The sequence below is a fragment of the Geotrypetes seraphini genome, chromosome 1 (genome assembly GCF_902459505.1).
Source record: "Geotrypetes seraphini chromosome 1, aGeoSer1.1, whole genome shotgun sequence".
NCBI lineage: Eukaryota > Metazoa > Chordata > Amphibia > Gymnophiona > Dermophiidae > Geotrypetes > Geotrypetes seraphini.
In genome coordinates this window covers 433,194,551-433,217,228 of record NC_047084.1, presented here as the reverse complement: position 1 = coordinate 433,217,228, position 22,678 = coordinate 433,194,551, and the positions used below count along the sequence as shown (strand labels likewise).

At 45.8% G+C, this 22,678-nt stretch overlaps 1 protein-coding gene across 2 annotated transcripts in view; it reads left to right on the top strand.

The window, feature by feature from the left end:
* Window positions 1–17,467: 17,467 nt before the first annotated feature.
* The window catches only part of MTAP (methylthioadenosine phosphorylase), a 204,324-nt gene continuing 199,113 nt past the window's right edge, over window positions 17,468–22,678 (top strand). For both annotated transcript variants that reach the window (XM_033919484.1, XM_033919475.1), the window contains exon 1: window positions 17,468–17,520. In XM_033919484.1, the coding sequence (XP_033775375.1) occupies window positions 17,494–17,520 (27 nt within the window). In that variant the 5' untranslated portion in view covers window positions 17,468–17,493. The remainder of the gene's footprint in view (window positions 17,521–22,678) is intronic.

Genomic DNA, 22,678 nt, shown 5'->3' with positions numbered 1-22,678 from the left:
ACGCAGAAAGGAGAGGAGCAGGGGGGTCGGAGAGGAGGAGGGGTACCGCACCCTTAGGAAGACCACACCCGGGGCGGACCGCCTCCCTGCACCTCCCTTACTACGCCACTGCTTGGGAACCGCGATTTTGTAAGTGGCGCCTATCGGTGGTTGACACGTAGCAGGCAACCATTTTGTAGGCACCTACTGCGGCAGATGCCACCTATAGAATCCGGGCCTCAGAATTTTATAGTCTTCTATCATATCACCCCTGAGCCTGTCTCTTCTCAAAGCTGAAGAGTCCTTGCCACTTTAAAATTTCCTCCTAGGGAAGTCGTCCCATCCATTTTAACATTTACATCACCCTTCTCTGTATCTTTTTTAATGCCCCTATATCTTTTTTGAGATACGGCAACCAGAATTGCACACAGTATTCGATGTGTGGCCGTACCATATAAGGGCATTATAACATTTTCATCTTTGTTTTCCATTCCTTTCCTGATAATTCCTAACATTCTATTTGCTTTCTTAGCTGCCGTCGCAGATTGAGCTGAGGGTTTCAACATATCCTCAGCAATGACATCTAGATCCTTTTCCTGGGCAATGACACCTAACATAGAACCCAGCATCACATAGCTATAGTTCAGGTTCCTCTTTCCCACATGCATCCCTTTGCACTTGCTCACATTAAACATCTTCTGCCTTTTTGATGCCCAGTCTCACAAGGAGATAGTGGATACTGCAGATGGGCAGACTGGATGGGCCTTTTGGCCTTTATTTGTCATCATGTTTCTAGGATCATCACCAACTCCAGATGAAAAACTAGAACAGATTGCCTAATTTTATCCTGGAAAAAAAAATGTGGTCAAATGACAAAGCAATTAAATTCAAAGAACTGCCCACACCCCAGTGCTTTACTTGTGTTGAGAACTCTAACAACAGAGAAAGGGATTTGGGTTTATTACTGTTCTCCTCCAAATGTTCAATTATGTAATTCATTTTTGTTTGCTCAGTGGCCTTCCTATAAAACCAGGCATGCCCTTGACATTTCAACACACTTACTGCTGAGCAATCATTTTTCCAGTTTCTCTCCAACTGTCTGTTTTACTACTTCAAAATCAAAAGCCCATTTTTCTTCGCCTGATTACCTTTATCTTACATTACATTAAATAGAATGCCTTATATACCGCATATACATTTTACTGCTCAGCACAATTTAATAATAAAAGACTTTTTCTCCAGGAAATTGTCAACACCTTTCTTAAAACCAGCTATGTTAACCACTCTTCAGCCATAGGTTTTAAAAGTATTTCCCTGTAACTTTGAGTGTCCCCTAGTCATGCCCTCTGGGAGTGAATTCCATGCTGTAGCTACTTGATATCTGAATGTTTTCATCCAAATGGATCTACAATACCGTATATACTCAAATATAAACAGGGATTTTGGGGCCAAAAAATTAGCCCATAAATGGGGGTCCCAGTTTATATTGGCTCTTGGCGCTAGCGGCTTCTTGACTGGCTCCCGCGAATTTGCGCAAGAATCGGCAGAGGAGGTACGAGGACAGGGCAGGGAGGGGAGACAAGATGCAGAGTCTGACAGGGGAGGGAGGGAAGGAAGGAAGAGGGCTGGGTGCAGAACCTGACAGGGGTTGGGAGGAAAGGGGACTGGGTGCAGAGCCTGACAGAGAGAGAGGGAGGGAGCAAAGAGGGCTGGGTGCAGTGCCTGGCAGGAAGGGGGCTTAATGCAGTGCCTGACAGGGGAGAGGGAATGGGGCTGGGTGTAGTGCCTGGAAGGGAGCGGGCTGGATGCAGAGCCTGACAGGGCAGGGCACTTGAATATTAAGCCGCCCAATTTATATTCGAGTCAACCATTTTTCCTCCTTTTGGAGGGAGAATGGGGTCTCGACTTATATTCGGATAGACTAATATTCAAGTATATACAGTGTATCTAAAACCTTTTGGGTCTAGTTAATTGTCGACCAAATGCCATTGGGAAATACTATTACCGTAACTCTGTTAAATATAATGGAGTTTGTCCATAAACTATTAAAAAAAAGCATTGTATGTACTTTTAAAATAAGCCTAGCTTTCCTGAGATAAGTTTCTGCAGCTCTGAACTGCTTCACTTATTTCCAAACCTCTCAGAAATACTCTATCCTTTCTTTCCACTTAGTGGCAATTGCAGGGATACATGATACTAGGGCAGGGATTCTCAACCCAGGCTTCGAGACAACACCCAACCAGTCAGGTTTACAGAATATCCACCATGAAGATGCATGAGCTAAATTTGCATGCTCTACCACCATTATATGCAACTCTCTTATAATAATAATTTTATTTTTGTATACTGCCATACCCAGGGAGTTCTAGGCGGTTCACAACAGTTAGATGAAATACAGACAATGCGGTTGAGATTGAGGAACATAACAAAGCAATCATGAAGTCAAACTAGTTATACGTTTATAATTTAAGAGAGGGAGAAGATTAAGTACATTACATACAGAGAGTATATACAATGAATTTAAGAGAAGGAGACAGCAAGGTGAAACATAATTTCTGTTGAGGGCCTTTTGCACATCTCTACGTTTGACTCTGGGTTAAGATCAGCTATATAAAATAGGTTTTTACTATAAACAGTGCAATTCATAATGAAAAAAAAAAGCCTATGAGGCTATTTTCAAAAAAGATAGATGTCCAAAAGACAGAATAAACCAGCACTTGGACATCTTACTAGTCAAAAAATCCAAGTGGGCATTCTGAAAACAGACTTTCTAGACATCTTTTTGGTTGTTTTATCGCTAGTGCGTCCAAATAGTAAGGGAGCGTGTTAGAGATGTGCTTTGGGTAGGCTTAGGACAGGCTTAGGACTTGGTTACTCGTCAGGCATAATCAAACCTTTAACAAAAAGGTCCTGGGCATTTTTTTTTTTTTAGATGTTTGGAGCTAAACCTGTTTTAAAAGCATCTAAATGCTAAAAGGTTGCCCAAACTGACTAGATGACCACTAGAGGGATTAAGGCATGACCCCCCCTTGCTCCCCCAGTGGTCACCGATCTCCTCCCACCCCCCGAAGTTTTTTTAAAAAACAGTACATTCTAGCTTGAATTACAAAGGGATATGGAAAAGTTCTAAGTTCCAGATATAGATGGCCCCAAATCTTGTTTATATTGTATGGTGAACCCTCAAAAACCTACTATATCTACATTAAGTTGACACCTGCAGACATATGGGTTATTGTGGTGTACAGGTGGGTACAGTGAGTTTGGGGTGGATTTTGGAGGGCTTACCATCTAATATAATAAAATGGTAAGCCGCACATGCGCACTTCCTATGTGTGCGCCGGTTTTCCGTGAGCTGTAGCGACACATAGGAAGTGCGCATGCGCGGCTTACGGTTCTTTGAAAGATGCGGCGGTGGCTACTCTCACGATCCCCGCCTGCGTCGGACTTCCGACGCAGGTGGGGATCATGAGAGGAGCCACCGCCGCGTCTTTCAACTAAAAAAAAAAAAAAAGTCAAGACGGATGTCGCTGCGGCGGTTGTCGGCGGCTGCAGGCCGCAGAAGCTGTAGCCCGCCGCGGCCGAGCATGGAGACGGGCCGAAGTTTTTTTCAACTTCAGAGACGCTGCAGCGGCTCTCTCTATATCCGGTCGTCGGCGTCGTCTTCGTTCCTCTCCCCGGCACACCCGAATCCCTGTTCAGCCTCCCATCCGACCCTCCCTTCGGCTCCCTTAGTTCCTTGCCGCCGCTCCTCTTCTCTTCCCGCCCCGCGGTCCCAACAAACGTCCTTACTCGACCAGGGGCCGCAGCACTCTAAACACGCTGCTTCACGGCCTGCTACTGTCCTGATTTGCTCTGCCCAACACGGGCAGAGCAAATCAGGGCAGTAGCAGGCCACGAAGCAGCGTGTTTAGAGTGTTGCGGCCCCTGCTGGAGTAAGGATGTTTGTTGGGACCGCGGGAAGGGGGCGGCAAGGGACTAAGTTGGCCGGTAGTGCTGTTTTTCCGTGATGGAGGAACACGCGAAAAGAAAAGAAAACAAAATAAAGAAAACGTTGGCCCCCACCGAAGAAGCGGAAGGTGGAGGAGGGGCGTGAGGAGCTGGAGAGCTGTATGTAAGTGTGTGCGTGCGTGTGTATAGCTGAGGAGGAAGTGCAGCAGGAGCAAGGAGGTGGGCAGAGTGGATTTCCCCTACTTAGATGTCAGACATCAAGAGGATTGGAGTAAAAGCTTTGGTCCTTTGATCCTCACTCTTTTCCTGGGGCTACTGCTGGACAGGGGGGGGTAGCAGGACATAAAGGAGAAGAGCTACTGCTGGACAGGGGGAGGAGGGAATGGGAGGGGTGCTGCTGGACAGGGGGAGATAAAAGGAGAAGGGCTACTGCTATATGGGGGGAGCAGGGAAAGGGGGAGAGGTGTTGCTGGACAGGGAGGAGGTAAAAATAAGGGAGAAGGGCTGCTAGCACCCGTTAATGTAACGGGCTAAACAAATAGTACAATATAAGTAATATATAGTAACATCTGTACCTGGGACTTTTAATGTGAAATTCACTACAGCACTTCTTAGAAGAGCCCCTCTGCTATGCTCAGCTGTCTGAACAGTTTGCTAAGAATGCAGGCTGCTTAGTCAAAAACTTGCTTTAGTGTGTTATTCATGTGGACGTATTTATATTCAAAAATGACCAAAATGTCTACATAGGTCATTTTTTGGGGAAAAAAAAAAAGCTAGACATCTTGCTATTTTGAGAATGGACATGTTCTCTCCTAGATTTGTGGACATCTTCCCCAAAACGTCCAAACTCAAACTTAGATGTCCTTTCAAAAATGCCTTCCATATGATTATAAGATGGATTTAGGATTGTATTCTACACTTTTCTGCATCACACCTATTCCTGCATCGTTTCTTTCCAAAGATTCAGTGTTTAAATGCAAAGAAAGAAGTAGTGAAACTTAGCAAGAGGGAAATCACTTTGCTTATGTCTATGGCACCATCTACTGTTCACTAAAATTATATAAAAAAAATATTGAAGAGGAAGTATTTTCTGTAGACAGGCAGGCACACAAATGAGAGACATCATATGACAGCACCAAGACGGAACTGCTCTACCAGAGCTCAGAACTCCAGTGTAAAGGTCTGCATGTGTGTGGTCCTTCTTGCATGCAGTCTTTTAACATAAGAATAGCCTTACTGGGTCAGACCACTGGTACATCTAGCTCAGTAGCCATCCTCACGGTGGCCAGGTCGTTAGTACCTGGCAAAAAACCAAATTCTAAGCAACATTCTATGCAACCAATCCCAGGGCAAGCAATGGCTTCCCCCATGTCTGTCTCAATAGAAGACTATGGCGCTTTCTTCCAGAAACTTTTCCATTCCTCAGTTTTATATTTTTTTCTGCTCTGCTAATTGGATGTGAAAAAAATATGTTCTGTATTTTCTGTGGTGTTTTTCACTGTTTGCCTTTCTTCTTTACTCAAGGAATAATGTAATCTAATCTAATGCACAACTTATTAATTGCACTATACCAAAAAGGTTCAAAGCTATTTACATCCAAAGAAGCCTTAAAATCTATGGGAGAATACAAAAGCAATCAATAATTAAAGTATTATCATACTGTGAATATTACAAGTCATATAAAAAAAGTTTTCAAATTTTTACAAAACCTTAAGTAAATGATATCAGTCCTAATATGAACAGGTAGATTGTTCCAAATTGTAATAGCAGCATAAGCAAAAGAGGAGTTGAGCCGTCGTTTATACCGTACTCCTCTGATCTGTGGAAAATGTAGTAACAAAGTACTACATAATCTGGTGGAAGAATAATGTAAATGAGAAAAAAGCAAAATCTGATTATCTGAAGAGTCAGTCTGTAATATACGATGCACTATGCAAGCTGATTTAAACTTAATTCGCCTCTCAACCGATAACCAATGAAGATTCTTATACACTTTCATATCTTTTTAGACCAAAAATTAATCTAACCGCTGTATTCTGGAGCAACTGCAATTTTTAAAATCAGTTTTGATGTTAAGTTCAAATATAAAGAACTAGCTGATTACCCGGCGTTGCCCGGATATTTATTTATCCCAAAATGTCCAACCCCCTACATGTCCCACCCCCCTATGTCCCACATGTCCCACCCCCCACGTTACCCCCCCCCCCACATGTCCCATATGCCCCACCCCCATGTCCCAACCCCCTACCCTCCACATGTCCCAAAGGAATGTCCCTCTCTATGGGGCTGAACTTAGACTTAAACGGCATCGGGAGTGTCGGTATTCATCTCTGCGAGCCCGAAAACTATGGGTTGGACATTAATATCTGTCGCTTTTGATAATTTTAACATATCACCCCCTTCCCACCCCCACAGTATTTTACCCCGTCCCACCTGCACAATATTTTTCCCCAGATAGTAAGTCATATGTGTACCAAGTTTGGTTGAAATCTCTCCATGCGTTTCAGAGTTATGCTGAGTATTCATCTGTGAGCCCGAAAACACTATGGGGAAGATACTAAAATCTGTCATTTTCAATCATTTTTACATATCCCCCCCTTTCCACCCCCACAGTGTTTGTCCTCAGATAGTAAGTAATGTGTATGTCAAGTTTGGTTGAAATCTGTCCATGCATTGAAGAGTTATGCTGGAACATACATACATACACACACACACATATATTCAAATTATAATGTGAAATATTTGACAAAATGAATACAATACAACTAACGCAAAACTTGATTATAAACAACATTTTTAGTTTCACCTCCAGGAGCAAGAACATATAAATTCTTGGGTGAACCCACCCTTGAGCAAGCAACATAGAGTTGTGGGCCGCGAGACCCCCATAACATAACACCCCAGGTAGTGAGGGATCTGCATACCAAGTTTCATTCAAATCGGTCAAGCCGTTTTTGAATTACTGTGAGAATGGCAGCTTTTTACATTTTTTCCATTGACATGAATGGGTGAAATCTGATTTTCTGTTTGTAGCTCCGCCCATGTGTGCAGGTGGGCCGCGAGACCCCCAGAACATATCACCCCAGGTAGTGAGGGATCTGCATACCAAGTTTCGTTCAAATCGGTCAAGTCGTTTTTGAATTACTGTGAGAATGGCAGCTTTTTACATTTTTTCCATTGACATGAATGGGTGAAATCTGATTTTCTGTTTGTAGCTCCGCCCACGTGTGCAGGTGGGCCGCGAGACCCCCAGAACATACCACCCCAGGTAGTGAGGGATCTGCATACCAAGTTTCGTTCAAATCGGTCAAGCCGTTTTTGAATTACTGTGAGAATGGCAGCTTTTTACATTTTTTCCATTGAGATGAATGGGTGAAATCTGATTTTATGTTTGTAGCTCCGCCCACGTGTGCAGGTGGGCCGCGAGACCCCCAGAACATATCACCCCAGGTAGTGAGGGATCTGCATACCAAGTTTCGTTCAAATCGGTCAAGCCGTTTTTGCGTGATCGCGGCACATACACACACACACACATACATACCTCCGATTTTATATATATAGATTACAGTAACAACTAACAGTGCAAAATGATGTTCAAAAAAAGCACAACTTCACTAGCATGAGCGGACTGCTGGGCACGATGGACCACTGGTCTGACCCAGCAGCAGCAATTCTTATGTTCTTCCTCCATAAATTAGAAATTTGATCTTCAAATGTAAGAGAAGATTGTAAGAGAATATCCAATGAAAGAACAGAAGATAGTGAATTATGAAAGCAAAGAACCTTTGTCTTACTTACATTCAATTTCAACTTATTAGTGGAAGCCCAATCTCAAATTCTATTCATGCAACCAGTGATCTTAGCTGAAATGTCTTCCATATTTGAACTTAACACAAGTAAGCACATCACCAAAATCAGGTGCCAAAAATATGGTAGAAAAATCCAAAATCTTAACAGGTATATATCCTTGTATCTCAGACTGGACCACAACCAAAAAGACTGTAAATATTGCACTCAAATATCACCAAGAAGAGCATGAAGAGATTGTCTAAAATCAAGGGTGTGCAATCGTGGTCCTTGGGGGCCACAACCCAGTCAGGTTTTCTTTTTTTTGGGTAAATCTTTATTCATTTTTAACACTTTCAATAAATGGAATACAGGATAAAAACATGTGGAGGGGCATAATAAAAAAAAACCTCTAAGTCCCCTTTTGACCTAAGTCCTTAAACGTTCAAAGCAGAAGCAGGGAAAGTATCCATAACCAAAACAAACGTCCTTGTTTTGATTATGGCCTGCCTCTACTAAACGCCCAGATCACCACTACGTCTAAAAGTACACCCCCAGGATGTCTACACTTTTTGGCCATAATGAACCAAAAAAACGCCTAAGCCCCAAACATCCAACAGAAGGACTTTTAGGCGAAAGAGGAGACAGTCCTTCGCCTAAAAGCTGGAGTCTGTCAAAAACAACATCTTTTACAGAACCCCTCCCCCCCACAACGATACAGGCAGGAGGGTGCCCAAGCCCTCCTGCCATGTCGAACCGCAACCCCCCCCCCGACAACATCAGGGCAAGAGGGAGCTCAATCCCTCTTGCCCCGTCCAACCGCAACCCCCCCCCGCCCCGACAACATCGGGGCAAAGGGAAGCCCAAGCCCTCTTGCCCCGACGACTCCCCAACTCCCCGACGATATCGGGGCAAGAGGGAGCCCAAGCCCTCTTGCCCCGCCGACTCCCCGATGATATCGGGGCAAGAGGGAGCCCAAGCCCTCTTGCACCGCCGACTCCCCGATTCCCCGACGATATCGGGGCAAGAGGGAGCCCAAGCCCTCTTGCCCCAGCGATCGTTCCCCCCCCCCCCGACTCGATCTGGCCAGGAGGGAGCCCAAGCCCTCCTGGCCCCGGCAACCCCCCCCCTCCGATTTAATGGGCCAGGAGAGAGCCCAAGCTCTCTTGGCCCCAGCGACCACCCCCCCGCGACTAGAATGGGCCAGGAAGGAGCCCAAGTCCTCCTGGCCCTGGTGACCCCCTACCCCCCACCCCCCCACTACATTATGGGCAGAAGGGATCCCAGGCCCTCCTGCCCTCTACGCAACCCCCTCCCCCCAACGACCGCCCCCCCAGAACACCCTATCACCCCCCCCCCCGCCGACCCGCAACCCCCCCGGCCGACCCCACGACACCCCCACCCCCACCCCCCTTCCCCGTACCTTTTAAAGTTGGCCGGACGGACTGGTGCCAAACCCGACCGTCCGGCAGGCAGCCGATGCCAGAATGGGCCCGGATTGGCCCAGCTGTCCCAAAGCCCCACCCACAGGTGGGACCTAAGGCGCCTGGGCTAATCAGAATAGGCCCGGGAGCCTTAGGCCCCTCCTGGGGCGGGGCCTTAGGCACATGGGCCGGTTGTGGAAATCTTGAAAATCTGACTGGATTTTGCCTGTGGTTTGTTAACGAATGGGTATGTTGCTGATTTATTTTCAAGGGTCCTTTTACAAGAAATTGAATAGCATTCTTATCAAATTTATTTCCATACAATTAGAGTTACCAGATTTTCCATTTGGAAAATCCATCCCCCTAGACCCACCCCCAGGACCACCCAGTTCCACCCATCCCTGCCCCATTATGCCCCAGGACCACCCCCCAATCCCGCCTTAGCCCCGCCCCACACTGCCTACTCTCGGGCAGGTGGGCATCCTGATAGTGATGATATGTTCCAAGGTTTTCAAAACCCGAACAAAGCGCCGGGTTTTGAAAAGCCATCCGGACTCCCAGACATGTCCGGTGAAATCCAGACATCTGGTAACCCTACATATAATGGAAGCAGTACATGCAAATCAATTTCATGCATATTGTGGCAGGGAAGAGCCTGTCATTGGTTCAAACCCTGGTTTAAAATGTTAATGGAAATATCCCTGTGCCTAGAGAGAGAAACCTGCCCACTATGGCTGTGCCTAGTCTCAAACTTGCGGCCTGGGAACCACATACAGCCCACCATGAGGCCATCGGTTTATCATAACCACATAAGTAAAATAAAACAGTTTCTTGATTATATGTCTCTTTAGCTATAAATGACAATATTATTATTATTAAGACTTAGCCAAAAGGAAAGCTTTATAAATATAAAGAGTTTTACCTCATGCAAAATTGTCATTTCTTTAATAAGACATTAACTATTTTTTCTGAGGCCATCCAAGTATCTACAAATCCAAAATGTGGCCCTGCAAAGGGTTTGAGTTTGAAACCACTGCCCTAAGGGAAAACAGGGAGGGCAATAACAAGCACTCAGATTAAACCCCTTTGCAATTTTGTGGATATCTTTTGTTTCATGAGTAAATCAAGGAAAATTTTTGTTGTTTACTTGCAATTACATCACTTTCTTTTCCAGAGATAAATAAAAAAAAAAAGAAAAAAGATTTGACTTTGATATGTGAACATTTCTTAAGAAAGAACTGAATATTTCATGGGGTGTCCTAAATTTTTCACATGACTGTATACCACAGACCCACAGATACAATGCAGGGGCCCAGTGCCCAAATGAATCTAACAGGCAGGGTCGAGAGAGTACAATGGGAGCCAGGGGACCATCCAAAAAAGGGGATACTGGCTGGGGGCAAAACGGACATGCCACGGGAGGTGGATGACCGAGTAAAGGCAAGCCAAGTGGATGCGCCGAGCCATGGAAAGAAAACAGCAGGGCGGGCGACAAATCAGGACCTATATTGCCTCTACACAAATGCGAGGAGCCTCAGGGCCAAAATGGGAGAGTTGGAAATTATAGCCAGTCAAAAAGCCCTAGACATAATTGGAATCACAGAAACGTGGTGGGCTGATGACAATAAATGGGATGTAGTCATACCAGGGTACAAACTTTACAGGAGAGACAGGACGCACAAGAAGGGTGGAGGAATAGCACTATACATAAAGGACTCCATACCCTCAACCAAAATGGAAACAGCAGTAAGGGCGGACGGCTTGGAATCACTATGGGTTAAGCTACCAGGAGGATCTGGAGCAGACATCAAATTGGGTTTATACTATCGTCCGCCTGGCCAATCGGAAGAAATCGACCGGGACCTGGAGACTGAACTGCGGCAGGTATGTAAAAATGGAAATGTGGTGATGATGGGGGACTTCAACTACCCTGGGATAGGCTGGAGTATCGGGCACTCGAGTTGCGAGAGAGAGACCAAATTCCTGGAAGCCACGAGGGACTGTTTCCTGGAGCAGCTGGTCACGGAACCTACACGAGGAGAAGCTACTCTTGATCTAATCTTCAGTGGACTGGGGGGACCTGCAAAGGAAGTAATAGTATTAGACCCACTGGGAAACAGCGATCACAACATGATCCAGTGCCGACTAGAACTGGGATCATCCAGGGTGAAAAGAACCACAACAACAGCGCTCAACTTCAGAAAAGGGAATTATGATGCAATGAGGAAAATGGTGGGGAAGAAACTCAACGGCAGCACAAGAAAGATAGAGTCCGTAGAAAGCGCCTGGACCATGCTCAAGCGTACGGTGCACGAAGCACAGAACCTGTACGTCCCCAGGTTCAGAAAAGAGTGCAAGAAAAATCGAATAAAGAACCCAGCATGGATAACGGCTGCTGTAAAAAAGGCGATCAGTGACAAGAAAGCATCGTTCAAAAAATGGAAACAGGATCAAACGCAGGCCAGCCAAAAGGACCACAAGGAAAAACAGAAGGAGTGCCACCGAGTGGTTAGGAGAGCAAAGAGGGAATATGAAGAGAGACTAGCGAGAGAGGCAAAAAATTTCAAATCATTCTTCAGGTACGTAAAGGGAAAGCAACCAGCGAGGGAGGAAGTGGGGCCCTTGGATGACGGGGATAGAAAGGGAGTAGTGAGGGAGGAAAAAGAAATAGCTGACAAGTTAAACGACTTCTTTACATCAGTCTTCACGAGGGAGGACACATCCAACATCCCGGAACCAGAGGAAATAGAAAATGGAGATCAAGATAGCAAGCTGATCCAACTAGAGGTGAGCCAGGAGGATGTCCTCAGGCAGATAGACAAGCTAAAGAGCGACAAGTCGCCAGGTCCAGACAGCATCCACCCAAGGGTGCTCAAGGAATTAAGGAATGAAATAGCAGAGACACTTCAGCAAATATGCAACCTATCCCTAAAAACTGGAGAGATCCCGGAGGACTGGAAAATAGCTAATGTCACGCCCATCTTCAAGAAGGGTTCAAGGGGCGACCCGGGAAACTACAGGCCGGTGAGCCTCACATCGGTCCCGGGAAAGATGATGGAGGCACTGATTAAGGACGGCATCTGTGATCATATCGAAAAAAATGGACAGCTAAGGTCGAGCCAGCATGGGTTCTGCAAGGGTAGGTCATGCCTCACAAATTTGTTATACTTCTTTGAGAGGGTAAATAGCCAGGTGGACAAAGGTGAACCCATAGACATAATTTACCTAGACTTTCAGAAAGCTTTCGATAAGGTACCACATGAGCGATTGCTCAGGAAACTATGGAATCATGGGTTGCGAGGGGAGGTCCACCGATGGATTAAAAACTGGCTGTCGGAGAGGAAGCAGAGGGTTGGTGTAAAGGGCCACTACTCGGACTGGCAAGGGGTCACGAGCGGGGTTCCTCAAGGGTCGGTGCTGGGACCGCTCCTGTTTAACATATTCATCGACGACCTGGAGGCGGGAACAAAATGTGAGGTCATCAAATTCGCTGATGATACCAAACTATTCAGCAGGGTTGAAACCACGGTAGATTGCGAGGATCTCCAAAGGGATCTTACGACACTGGAAGAATGGGCAAAAAAGTGGCAAATGAGCTTCAACGTGGGGAAGTGCAAGGTCATGCATGTAGGGAGAAGGAATCCGATGTTCACTTACAAAATGGGGGGAACAATGCTAGGGGTCAGTAAGCTGGAAAGAGACCTGGGAGTGATGGTAGACACGACATTGAAGGCGTCAGCACAGTGCGCCACAGCCTCGAGGAAAGCAAACCAAATGCTAGGTATCATTAAGAAGGGTATCTCGACCAGAACGAAGGAAGTCATCCTGCCACTGTACCGGGCTATGGTGCGCCCCCATCTGGAATACTGTGTACAGTACTGGTCACCGTACCTCAAAAAGGACATGGCAATGCTTGAGGGAGTCCAGAGAAGAGCAACTAAACTGATTAAGGGTATGGAAAACCTTACATACATTGACAGACTGAAAAAGCTGGGGCTGTTCTCCCTGGAGAAGCGGAGACTCAGAGGAGACATGATAGAGACCTTCAAGATCCTGAGGGGCATCGAAAAGGTTGACAAGGACAGATTTTTCAATTTGAAAGAAACCACAAAAACAAGGGGCCACTCGATGAAATTGAAGGGGGACAGGTTTAGAACAAACGCAAGGAAATTTTTTTCACACAGAGGGTGGTGGACACATGGAACACCCTTCCGGAAGCCGTGATAGGAAATAGCACAGTACAGGGTTTCAAGGAAGACCTGGATAGGTTCCTGGAGGACAAAGGGATTGAGGGGTACAGATAAGAGCAGTGGAAGGTTTAGAGATAAATGAAGAGGTAGGTATAAAATTAGTCAGGGACTGCTGCTCAGGCAATATGCCTGATGGGCCGCCGCGTGAGCGGACCGCTGGGTGGGATGGACCTCTGGTCTGCCCTGGCGGAGGCGACTACTTATGTTCTTACTTACTTAACAATATGCATAATATTCATAGTGTGCATTTGCAGGGAGGATGGACATACACATGGGCAAGACCCAAACTTACACGCATAATTTACATTGCACTAAGTTTTGCACATATCTTCAGCACGTAGGCGCTGACACACCAGTTCTATGACTGGTCAAAGTGATCACACCTATAATAATGTTAGGTGTATTAATACCTGGTTAGGCTTTTATTTTTAAAGGAAGGCAGGTACCTATGTTCCTTTTTAAAATAGGCTCCTACAAGGTGCTTTGTTATAGAATAGCCCTCAATTTGTCTCAGATCCTTAGTGTATGCTGTCATGGATCCTCCTCCATCGCCATCCTGCTGTCAGTCGGGGGACATCAGGGCTCTGTCCTGGGACCACTTCTTTTTCCCATCTACACTTCTTCCCTTGGCGCTCTAATCTGCTCCCATGGCTTTCAGTATCACCTCTATGCCGAAGACTCGCCAATCTATCTCTCTACACCTGAAATCTCAACAGACATTCAGTCCCGGGTTTCAAATTGTCTGATATAGCTACCTGGATGGCTCACCACCATCTAAAATTGAACATGTCCAAGACTGAGCTCCTTATTTTTCTACCTAAATCCATCTCTCCTCTTGCCCCGTTCTCTGTTTCGGTGAGCAACACCCTCATCCTCTCTGTATTGTCAGCTCCCAGCTGTGGGGTAATCTTTAACTCATCACCTCTCGCCTAGACTACTGCACCTGCTTCTCACTGGCCTTCTGCTAAACCATCTCTCTCCCCTTTAATCTGTTCAGAACTGTGCTGCACGCCTCATATTCAATCAAAGTCGCTATGGCTCCCTATCTGTTTCTGCATGCAGTTCAAACTCCTCTTACTGACCTACAAGTGTATTCGCTCCATCCGCAGCTCCTCGGAATCTCTCCCCATACTCCCCCCCCCACCCCCCGCTCATTGGATAAGTCTCTCTTATCTGTACCTTTCTCCTCTAAGGCCAACTCCAGATTCTGTCCCTTCTACCTTGCTGTACCGTATGCCTGGACCAAACTGCTTGAGTTGATATGTCAGGTTCCGTCTCTGGCAGTATTCAAATCCAGACTCAAAGCCCACTTTGAAGATGCTTTCAATTCCAAACGCCAACCCACCTTCTAAGCACCAATATCTGTCTTGTCATTCCCTCTGTAAATCCCCCACCTGAGTGCAGTGCATTGATGCACCTTCTTGTTTGACTAGATTGTAAGCTCTTTGAGCAGAGATTGTCTCTTCTGTGTTTTCATGTACAGTGCTACGTATGTCTAGTAGTAGTGAAAGGTCACTTGGGCAGCCACAAAAACCTGAGACGTGCCCAGTGCAGTGGTCTCTTCCTCCTCCCCGCCCAGCCTGTGCAGCCTCTTTCTCTTCCTCCCCTCCCCATCCCCCAACCTATGCAGGATCTTCAGGTTGCTGGCAGCTGCTGACCTGGAAGTATTCCCTGTGATGCAAAATACAAATGTGTCAGAGGAAAGACTCTTGGGTCAGCCACCAGCAACCTTTGGCTGCTGGGTGGGCGGATGTGGGCAGACTCAAGTCCAGACTTTGCAGGCCAGGCCCACCCCATGGCTATACCCCTTTGTAGTACATGATTCTTTTTTTTTTTTTTTTTTATTTATTTATAGTTTTACAAATTGTTAAACAACAATGTGATAGAAATAAACATTTAAGAAGAAACATAACATAAATTATAAGTCAAAAATTCCACAGATTTAACTAAGTTCATAGTCCACAAATTAGGGAGAGAGAATCCTACACCTCCAAGGGAAGTTGGTTTTTCAAGAAATAGTCATTCAAATTAAATTAGGAGATCAAACAGTTGGATTAAATTAAATTAACATCCTGGTTAATAGAAAAGGCATGGAGGGAATTGGAGCTTAACCAGCTGCCTTACCCTCAAGAAAAAATTTCAACTGATCAGGTTCATAAAATATATATATCTATTATTTTGGTAGGTAATACAGCATTTACAGGGAAAACGTAACTGAAAAGTTGCTCCTATACTCAAAATTGACTGACGATAAGTTAAAAATTTCTTTTGTCTATCTTGAGTCCATTTTGATACATCAGGAAAGATTGAGACTTTTGAACCATGAAATTCTGAATTGTCAGTTTTGTAGAATAGACGAAGAACTGCTTCCTTATCTTGTTGAAAAACAAAGGTTACCAATAAAGTTGCTCTTCCCATAATTTCTTCTTGTTGAGATGTTTCCAGGATAGCTGTGAGATCTAGGTCTCCTGCTACAGTTCCTTTTCCGTTATCCTCTTTAGGAATATTTAAATAATATGATTTATGTAACGGTGGTAAATTGTTTTCAGGAAATTTAAGTACTAGTCTCAAGAAAGAATGAAACAGTTCTCTTGCCGATTGGAATTTGGAAATAGGAAAATTTAAAAGTCTAAGGTTCAGACTCCTGTTAGCATTTTCCAAATTTTCCAATTTTCTAACAAGTAAATTTTTATCCTTCAGTTGTAAATTAATTGAAGCTTTCGCTTCAGTCACAGATTTTTCCAATTTGTCTATTCTATCAGATTGTTTTAGAAGTTTCTCATCAAAAGTCTTAAACTGTATGTTGGTACTCTGGGCTGAAGTGACGAATTGAGAGCATACCTTATACAGTAATTCCAAGCCACTCCAAATAGCCTCCATGTCTATAACATCAGGTCTTATCAAAGGAGGAAGCAAAGTTGTACCTGGAATCACTCCACTGGATTCCACTTTCTCCTTCTCTGTAGCATTACAGGATACTGTTCCTCCATCTTCCACTGTCGGCTGAAGACGAGCCGACAAGCTGTGCATCTCATCCGGGGTCAGAGGGGAAATCGGCAGCACCTCCGGAGGAAACAACTCCGGGGCTTCCTGTGCTGCCAACAACGTTCCCAACACCGTCCCGGGGCGAGGAGGAACTCCAGGTCCCATCGGGCTGAGCGAAGTCTCGCCCTCCAAGATCGAGGTCTGCCCCCTCGGTCAGCGGACACGCCCGCTCCAACTGGGACGGCAAAGCTGGTAATCGCCGTCTGCATCGACGGCGAAGAGGCAGAGAAAGCCGGAAGAACGCCCCTCTGTCTTCCCCTGCGCTTCGGCATTGTAGGAACAGGAAAGAGGCAAGTAATAGATAATTTACCAATTGTGCAGGAGCCTCTCGCCGACGCGACTTACTCCGTCGCCATCTTGGATCTCTCTGTAGTACATGATTCTACCCACTGCAATCAGTGCTGCAGGTCCCATAATTCACCATGATGATGTCTGAGAGAAATCCAGAACTGGTCAAAAATCTCCCTCCTGTACATGGTAAGTGCCAACTCTGTAATCAGTTCTAAATGAATACATGAATGAATGTGCAAAAATGCTGTTTGACATGCTGGAGTAACAAAATCACTTTTTTACAACGAGACGCAGTGTCAGTTGACAGCATTCGTACCATACCCGGTATGGCACTTCTCTTTGATTGAGTTTTGGTTAAATCTATTGGAGTGGCAGCATACTTCATATATTATCATTCACGATTTTTAAGACTCCTGAGGCAGGCCTGTTGGCCGAAACATGTACATGTCGAGTTGTTGAATGTGTCATTGTGATATTTGAACAATAAAGATTTTCATATTACCAGACGAATTGGAGGACACTTTTTTAGTGCACATCATTCTAATCTGGACAGTTCCACTCTGGTTTCTGTCTAACAAAATCACCACCATGTACAGAGAATCACCAGCTAGAAAAACCATCATTCAGTGCATAAGAGGAGGATCTGTTTAAGCAGCTTACTCATGCTTGTTTACTTTGTACACAGTGATAAAGTTGTTTAAAAAAAAAAAAAAAAAAATCCCAGAAGCCCTTGCTCTACCCTTCAGAGGAAATTGCGTTCACTAAGCAACATGGCCACAGCAGCACATGCGGTGAAGGTAAAAGGAGCTGGGCTCCATCTCATCTCTTCTGGTGGAAGCCATGCTTTTGGATCCTCGGCTTTAGAGGCACCGCTGCTGTGTTGGCTTCGGGCCCGATCCCAGCAGTAGACTCGTTTCTGCATGCTAGGCAATTGCCAGGGCGGTTTTGGAGGGGGGGGGGTGGTACTGGGAGTGAATGTGGTTTGCATCTGGCGAGGAATCCTTAGGGGAAGTGTTGGCTGTGGGAGTTCACTTTGTAGATTGCAGGGGTAAAGGGCTTAGGGCTTGAGGGGGTACAGAAAGAGGGGTTGGTGAAATGCACGTGATTGGGGCGCAGGGCAGGTGGAGGATCGGAGGCGAGCAGCAGGGCAGTTTTCCCAAATCGCTCGCTGAACTTGCCGGTACTGTTCAGCTCCAAGCACAGTAACTGATTTCCCAGATTGCTTTTGAAATCTGAGGGGGAGGGGGGGGGGGACGGTTTTTGTCCAGCTATGGACACCATTTCCCCCCGAGTGTCTTTCTTTTGATCAGGGCGATGATATGAGGTTGGGTAGATTGGATGGACCATTTTCAGAATGGCTAAACAACTTAAAAATTGATAATCACATGCTTGCCAGAAACATGTTTGTGGACTTAGGCTATGAAAGAGTCTATTTGAAGCCTATATATATTTTTTATTTTTATTTGTATTGATTTTCAAACGTTAATAGTGCAATACAATTAATTTAAACATAAACACTACACAGAACGCACTTTAAATACACAAATAATTCAGAAAACAATAATTTTCTCCCCTCTCCCCCCATAACTAATACAAGAAGAAGTACATATTTAATTTCAATAAGGATTCGTAGGAGCCAGTAAGGAAACTGCTCAGTGCCGAGAAGCAGCACCAAATCGTGCTGCTGCTCGTGCCGCTGAGATGAACTAAGTGGATCCGCATAGCCAGTTAGCAGTGGGGCAGGAGTTCAGAAAGCTTGCTCCTGCCTGCTGCACCTCCACCAACGATTGGCAGAGGACCCGCTGCACCTCCACCAGATCGGCAGAGATAGGAAGATAGGGCAGGGAGGGGGGACAGAGGGCAGAGCCTGACAGGGGAGGATGGAAGGGTGCTGGGTGCAGAGCCAGACAGGGGAGGATGGAAGGGTGTTGGGTGCAGAGCCTGACAAGGGAGGGGAGGATGGAAGGCTGCTGGGTGCAAAGCCTGACAAGGGAGGGGAGGATGGAAGGGTGCTGGGTATAGAGACTGACAGGGGAGGGGAGGTTGGAAGGATGCTGGACGCAGAGCCTGACAGGGGAGGGGAGGATGGAAGGGTGCTGGACGCAAAGCCTGACAGGGGAGGGGAGGATGGAAGGATGCTGGGTGCAGAGCCTGACAGGGGAGGGGAGGATGGAAGGATGCTGGGTGCAGAGCCTGACAGGGGAGGGGAGGATGGAAGGGTGCTGCACGCAGAGCCTGACAGGGGAGGGAAGGGTGCTGGGTGCAGAGCCTGACAGGGGAGGATGGAAGGGTGTTGGGTGCAGAGCCTGACAGGGCACGACACTTGAATATTAAGCTTTCCGACTTATATTCGAGTCGACCATTTTTCCTCCTTTTTTGGGGGAAAAAAGGGGGTCTTGACTTATATTAGATTATATACGGTAATTAAAATTTTTTATTATTATTATTTATTTATCATATGACTATGGAACTCTGTGAATTTCCAGTTCTGACATTATATACTGTTGTGGCCTGCCAGGAATAGTACTGACATTCATGCTGCCCTCAGTGTATAAAGGTTGCCCACCTCTGTGCTAGAGAAGAGGAGTATCAGATCTCTCTTTCTTCAAGATAATGAAGGCAATAAACTTAGTAGATAAAGACAGGTTGTTCACCCTCTTCAAGGTATAGAGAACGAGAGGGCACTCTCTAAAGTTAAAAGGGGATAGATACCGTACAAACGTAAGGAAGTTCTTCATCACCCAGAGAGTGGTAGAAAACTGGAACGCCCTTCCGGAGGCTGTTATAGGAGAAAACACCCTCCAGGGTTCAAGACAAAGTTAGACAAGTTCCTGCTGAACCAAAACATATGCAGGTAAGGCTAGACTTAGGGCACTGGACTTTGACCTAAGGGACGCCGCGTGAGCGAACTGCTGGGCACGATGGACCACTGGTCTGGCCCAGCATGTTCTTATTCTGAAATGCCTTTACATAACCCTTCAGAGGAGCTAATGTAATAACTGTTAGCATGGTACACTAAGCTTCACAGATGGAGATGTAATAAATCTCACGGTAGAGCTTCTGCTCTAGCACAAAATACTGCATGAAAAATAGAGCAACATTCTGTAGTCAGTGAGCATGCAAATTACTGCCATGTTAAAATTGTGACAGTAATGCGCATCTCATTGATTAATGTTACCTTTCCTGTCGGTGCCTGAGTGGTTATTGGCTCAGGCACTGACAGAAAGAGTGGCATTTAAAAAAAACCCAAACAAACAAAAACAAAACACTGGCATCTCCTTTCCTTGTAAAGGACCCCCCCTTGACACCCCCCTTCACACAATTAAAATTTCCACCCCCACCCCCAAACTCAAACCCCTTTCTTCCAAGAATAAAATTAAATTCTTGGTGCCTGATGGCACATTCCCATACCTGGGCCCTCCCTCAGCCCACCTGATCCCACCCAGTGTACCTAAGAGGAGAGGTAGGAGCGATGCCCACTCCCATATATGACAGATAGGCCCTGCCCTGTGCATCCCCAGGATGCACTGCAGAGCACGGTGCTGCCATTTTTCTAAGATGCTGGTACCAGAAGTAAGAACAAGTGGGCATCATGCTTGCCTCTCCTCTAAGACTGTGTTTCTCAACTTGGTCCTGGAGTACCCCCTTACCAGTTAGGTTTTCAGGATATCCACAATGAATATGTATGAAAAAAATGCATATAATGGAGGCAGCATATGAATATGTATGAAAAAAATGCATATAATGGAGGCAGCATATGCAAATCAAGTTTATGCATATTCATTGTGGATATCCTGAAAAGCTGACTGGCAAGGGGGTACTCCAGGACTGAGTTCAGAAACGCTACTGTAAGGAATGTACAGTGGGCTGGGGTAGGGAGAGAGCTGATGGATCCCTCTGTACTGATCATACTTATCTGGGCCAGTGAGATATCCAGCTGAATCTTTATCTTTCTGATGCCACCTTGCAAAAGGCACTGCTAGGGGTCAGCATTCCAAAGAAGGAATGCTTCCAATAAGGGAAGCTATCCCTTATTTGTCAGAGTGACCCCTAGTGGTGTTTCCTCACATACGACCAGAGGTCAGATGTTGCCATTTTCCAAGATGAAGAAAAGGATGCCATTGCACACCTGCCTGGAATAAATGCTATTGGTTTGTGGGGGTAGGGGGATCCATTAGCATGGAGACTCTCTTATTGAGGGCTACCCTGTGCCGGGTGCTCTGGAACAGATAGCCTTATAGGGGTGATTACTGGGCATACTTGAGGTGTAGTTCAGTATTTCATCTCAGATGACACAGCTGCTCCTGCATAGGATGTTTCCTTCTGCCCTGAACAAAAGTAAAGATTCTGCATTAAAGGGCAAATCAAAAACTGTCAGAATTTAATTTTTTATTCTTTAACAATAGGAACAGTTACTGATTTCATTTGTTTTTTTTATTTCCATGTTGACCATGCTACTCTTTAATGCACTAGTTTTACTGCATTATTTTTCTAGCTTTTTGCTCCTTCTTTTGCTCTGTGCTGGGGCTATCAACCCCAACCCTAGTCCTCCCAACCAACTCCCACCTACTCAAGCTGGTCATACTGCAATATCACTAATCTTATCTCTGTTTCTCTCCTCTCCCCTTCTTCCATCTCAGTCTCACCACTTCTCTTCCTTTGAAGTCCACTCCATTTGTCTTATTTGTTCCTCTTCCTTTCTGCGTAGTTGTCATTTACCGATCTCCTGATAAGTCCCTCTCTTCCGTCCTCATTAACTTTGACTCCTGGCTTTCCTTATTTCTTGAACGTTCATCCCCCTCCCTCATTCTTGGTGACTTCAGTATTCACGCTAACAACCCCTCCAACTCTTACACTTCTTAAGCTACTGGCGCCTGTGCTATTTAACTTATTTATAAATGATCTGGAAATTGGAACAGTGAGTGAGGTGATTATATTTGCTGATGACACTAAACTGTTCAGAGTTAGAACGCAGGCAGAGCTTTGGAAATTGGAAGACTGGTTGTCCAAATGGCAGATGAAATTTAATGTGGACAAATGTAAAGTGATGCGCATTGAGAACAATAACCCAAATCATAGCTACCAGATGCCAGGTTGGAGGTTAGCGCCCAAGAAAAAGATCTGGGTGTCATTGTAGACAGTACAATGAAACCTTCCGTCCAATGTATGGCTGTGACTAAAAAAGCAAAGAAGATGCTAGGAATGATTTAAAAAGGAGTGGTTAACAAGACTAAAGCCCAGATTTACTAAATATAGCGATTCAATCGCTGTTGGCCGATTCTCTGGCCGATTTTTAATCAGCGATTGATTCACTATCTTTTTTTGCTTGCAAATGATTTGCACAGAGCCCTGACAGAAGTAGCCTCCTGTCACTGCTGTCAAATCTTCTGCCGGCTTTTTTTTTTAATGTGCCAGATATTTTGCGTGTATTACACATGCAAAATATCTGGCCAAGAACCTCCCCCCCCCCGACAAAGCGCTCCCTCCCTCCCTTCCCCCTCCCCGAACGCAAAAAAATGGCAGAAGGTATGCCCACACCCTCCTGCCATCGGTGCTCCCCCCACCGCGCTTCAAAATATGGCAGGAGGGATGCCCACTCCTTCCTTCCCCCACCAAACAAATGGCAGGAGGGATGCCCACTCCCTCCTGCCACCGGACGCCCAGTTCCTCCTGCTCTGGAGGCCTGCATTGAACTGCGGGCCTTAGGCCCCTCCCCAGTGCTTCATGTGATACACAGAGAGGGGCCTAAAGTGGCTCAGGAGTTGCCTAAGGAAGTCCGTGATTGGCCAAAATCGACAGGGGTGAACCCCCTCAGGCCTTTTTATCCCTATATTATTCCAAGTTTGAGATGACTGGCTGGTCGAGGAATGTCCATGTCCCGCATGCAGCGGAGGGGCGGGAGCCTGAGGCTTAGCCTCCGAGTCTTCCAGGGCTGTGGATCCACATGAGGTGTGT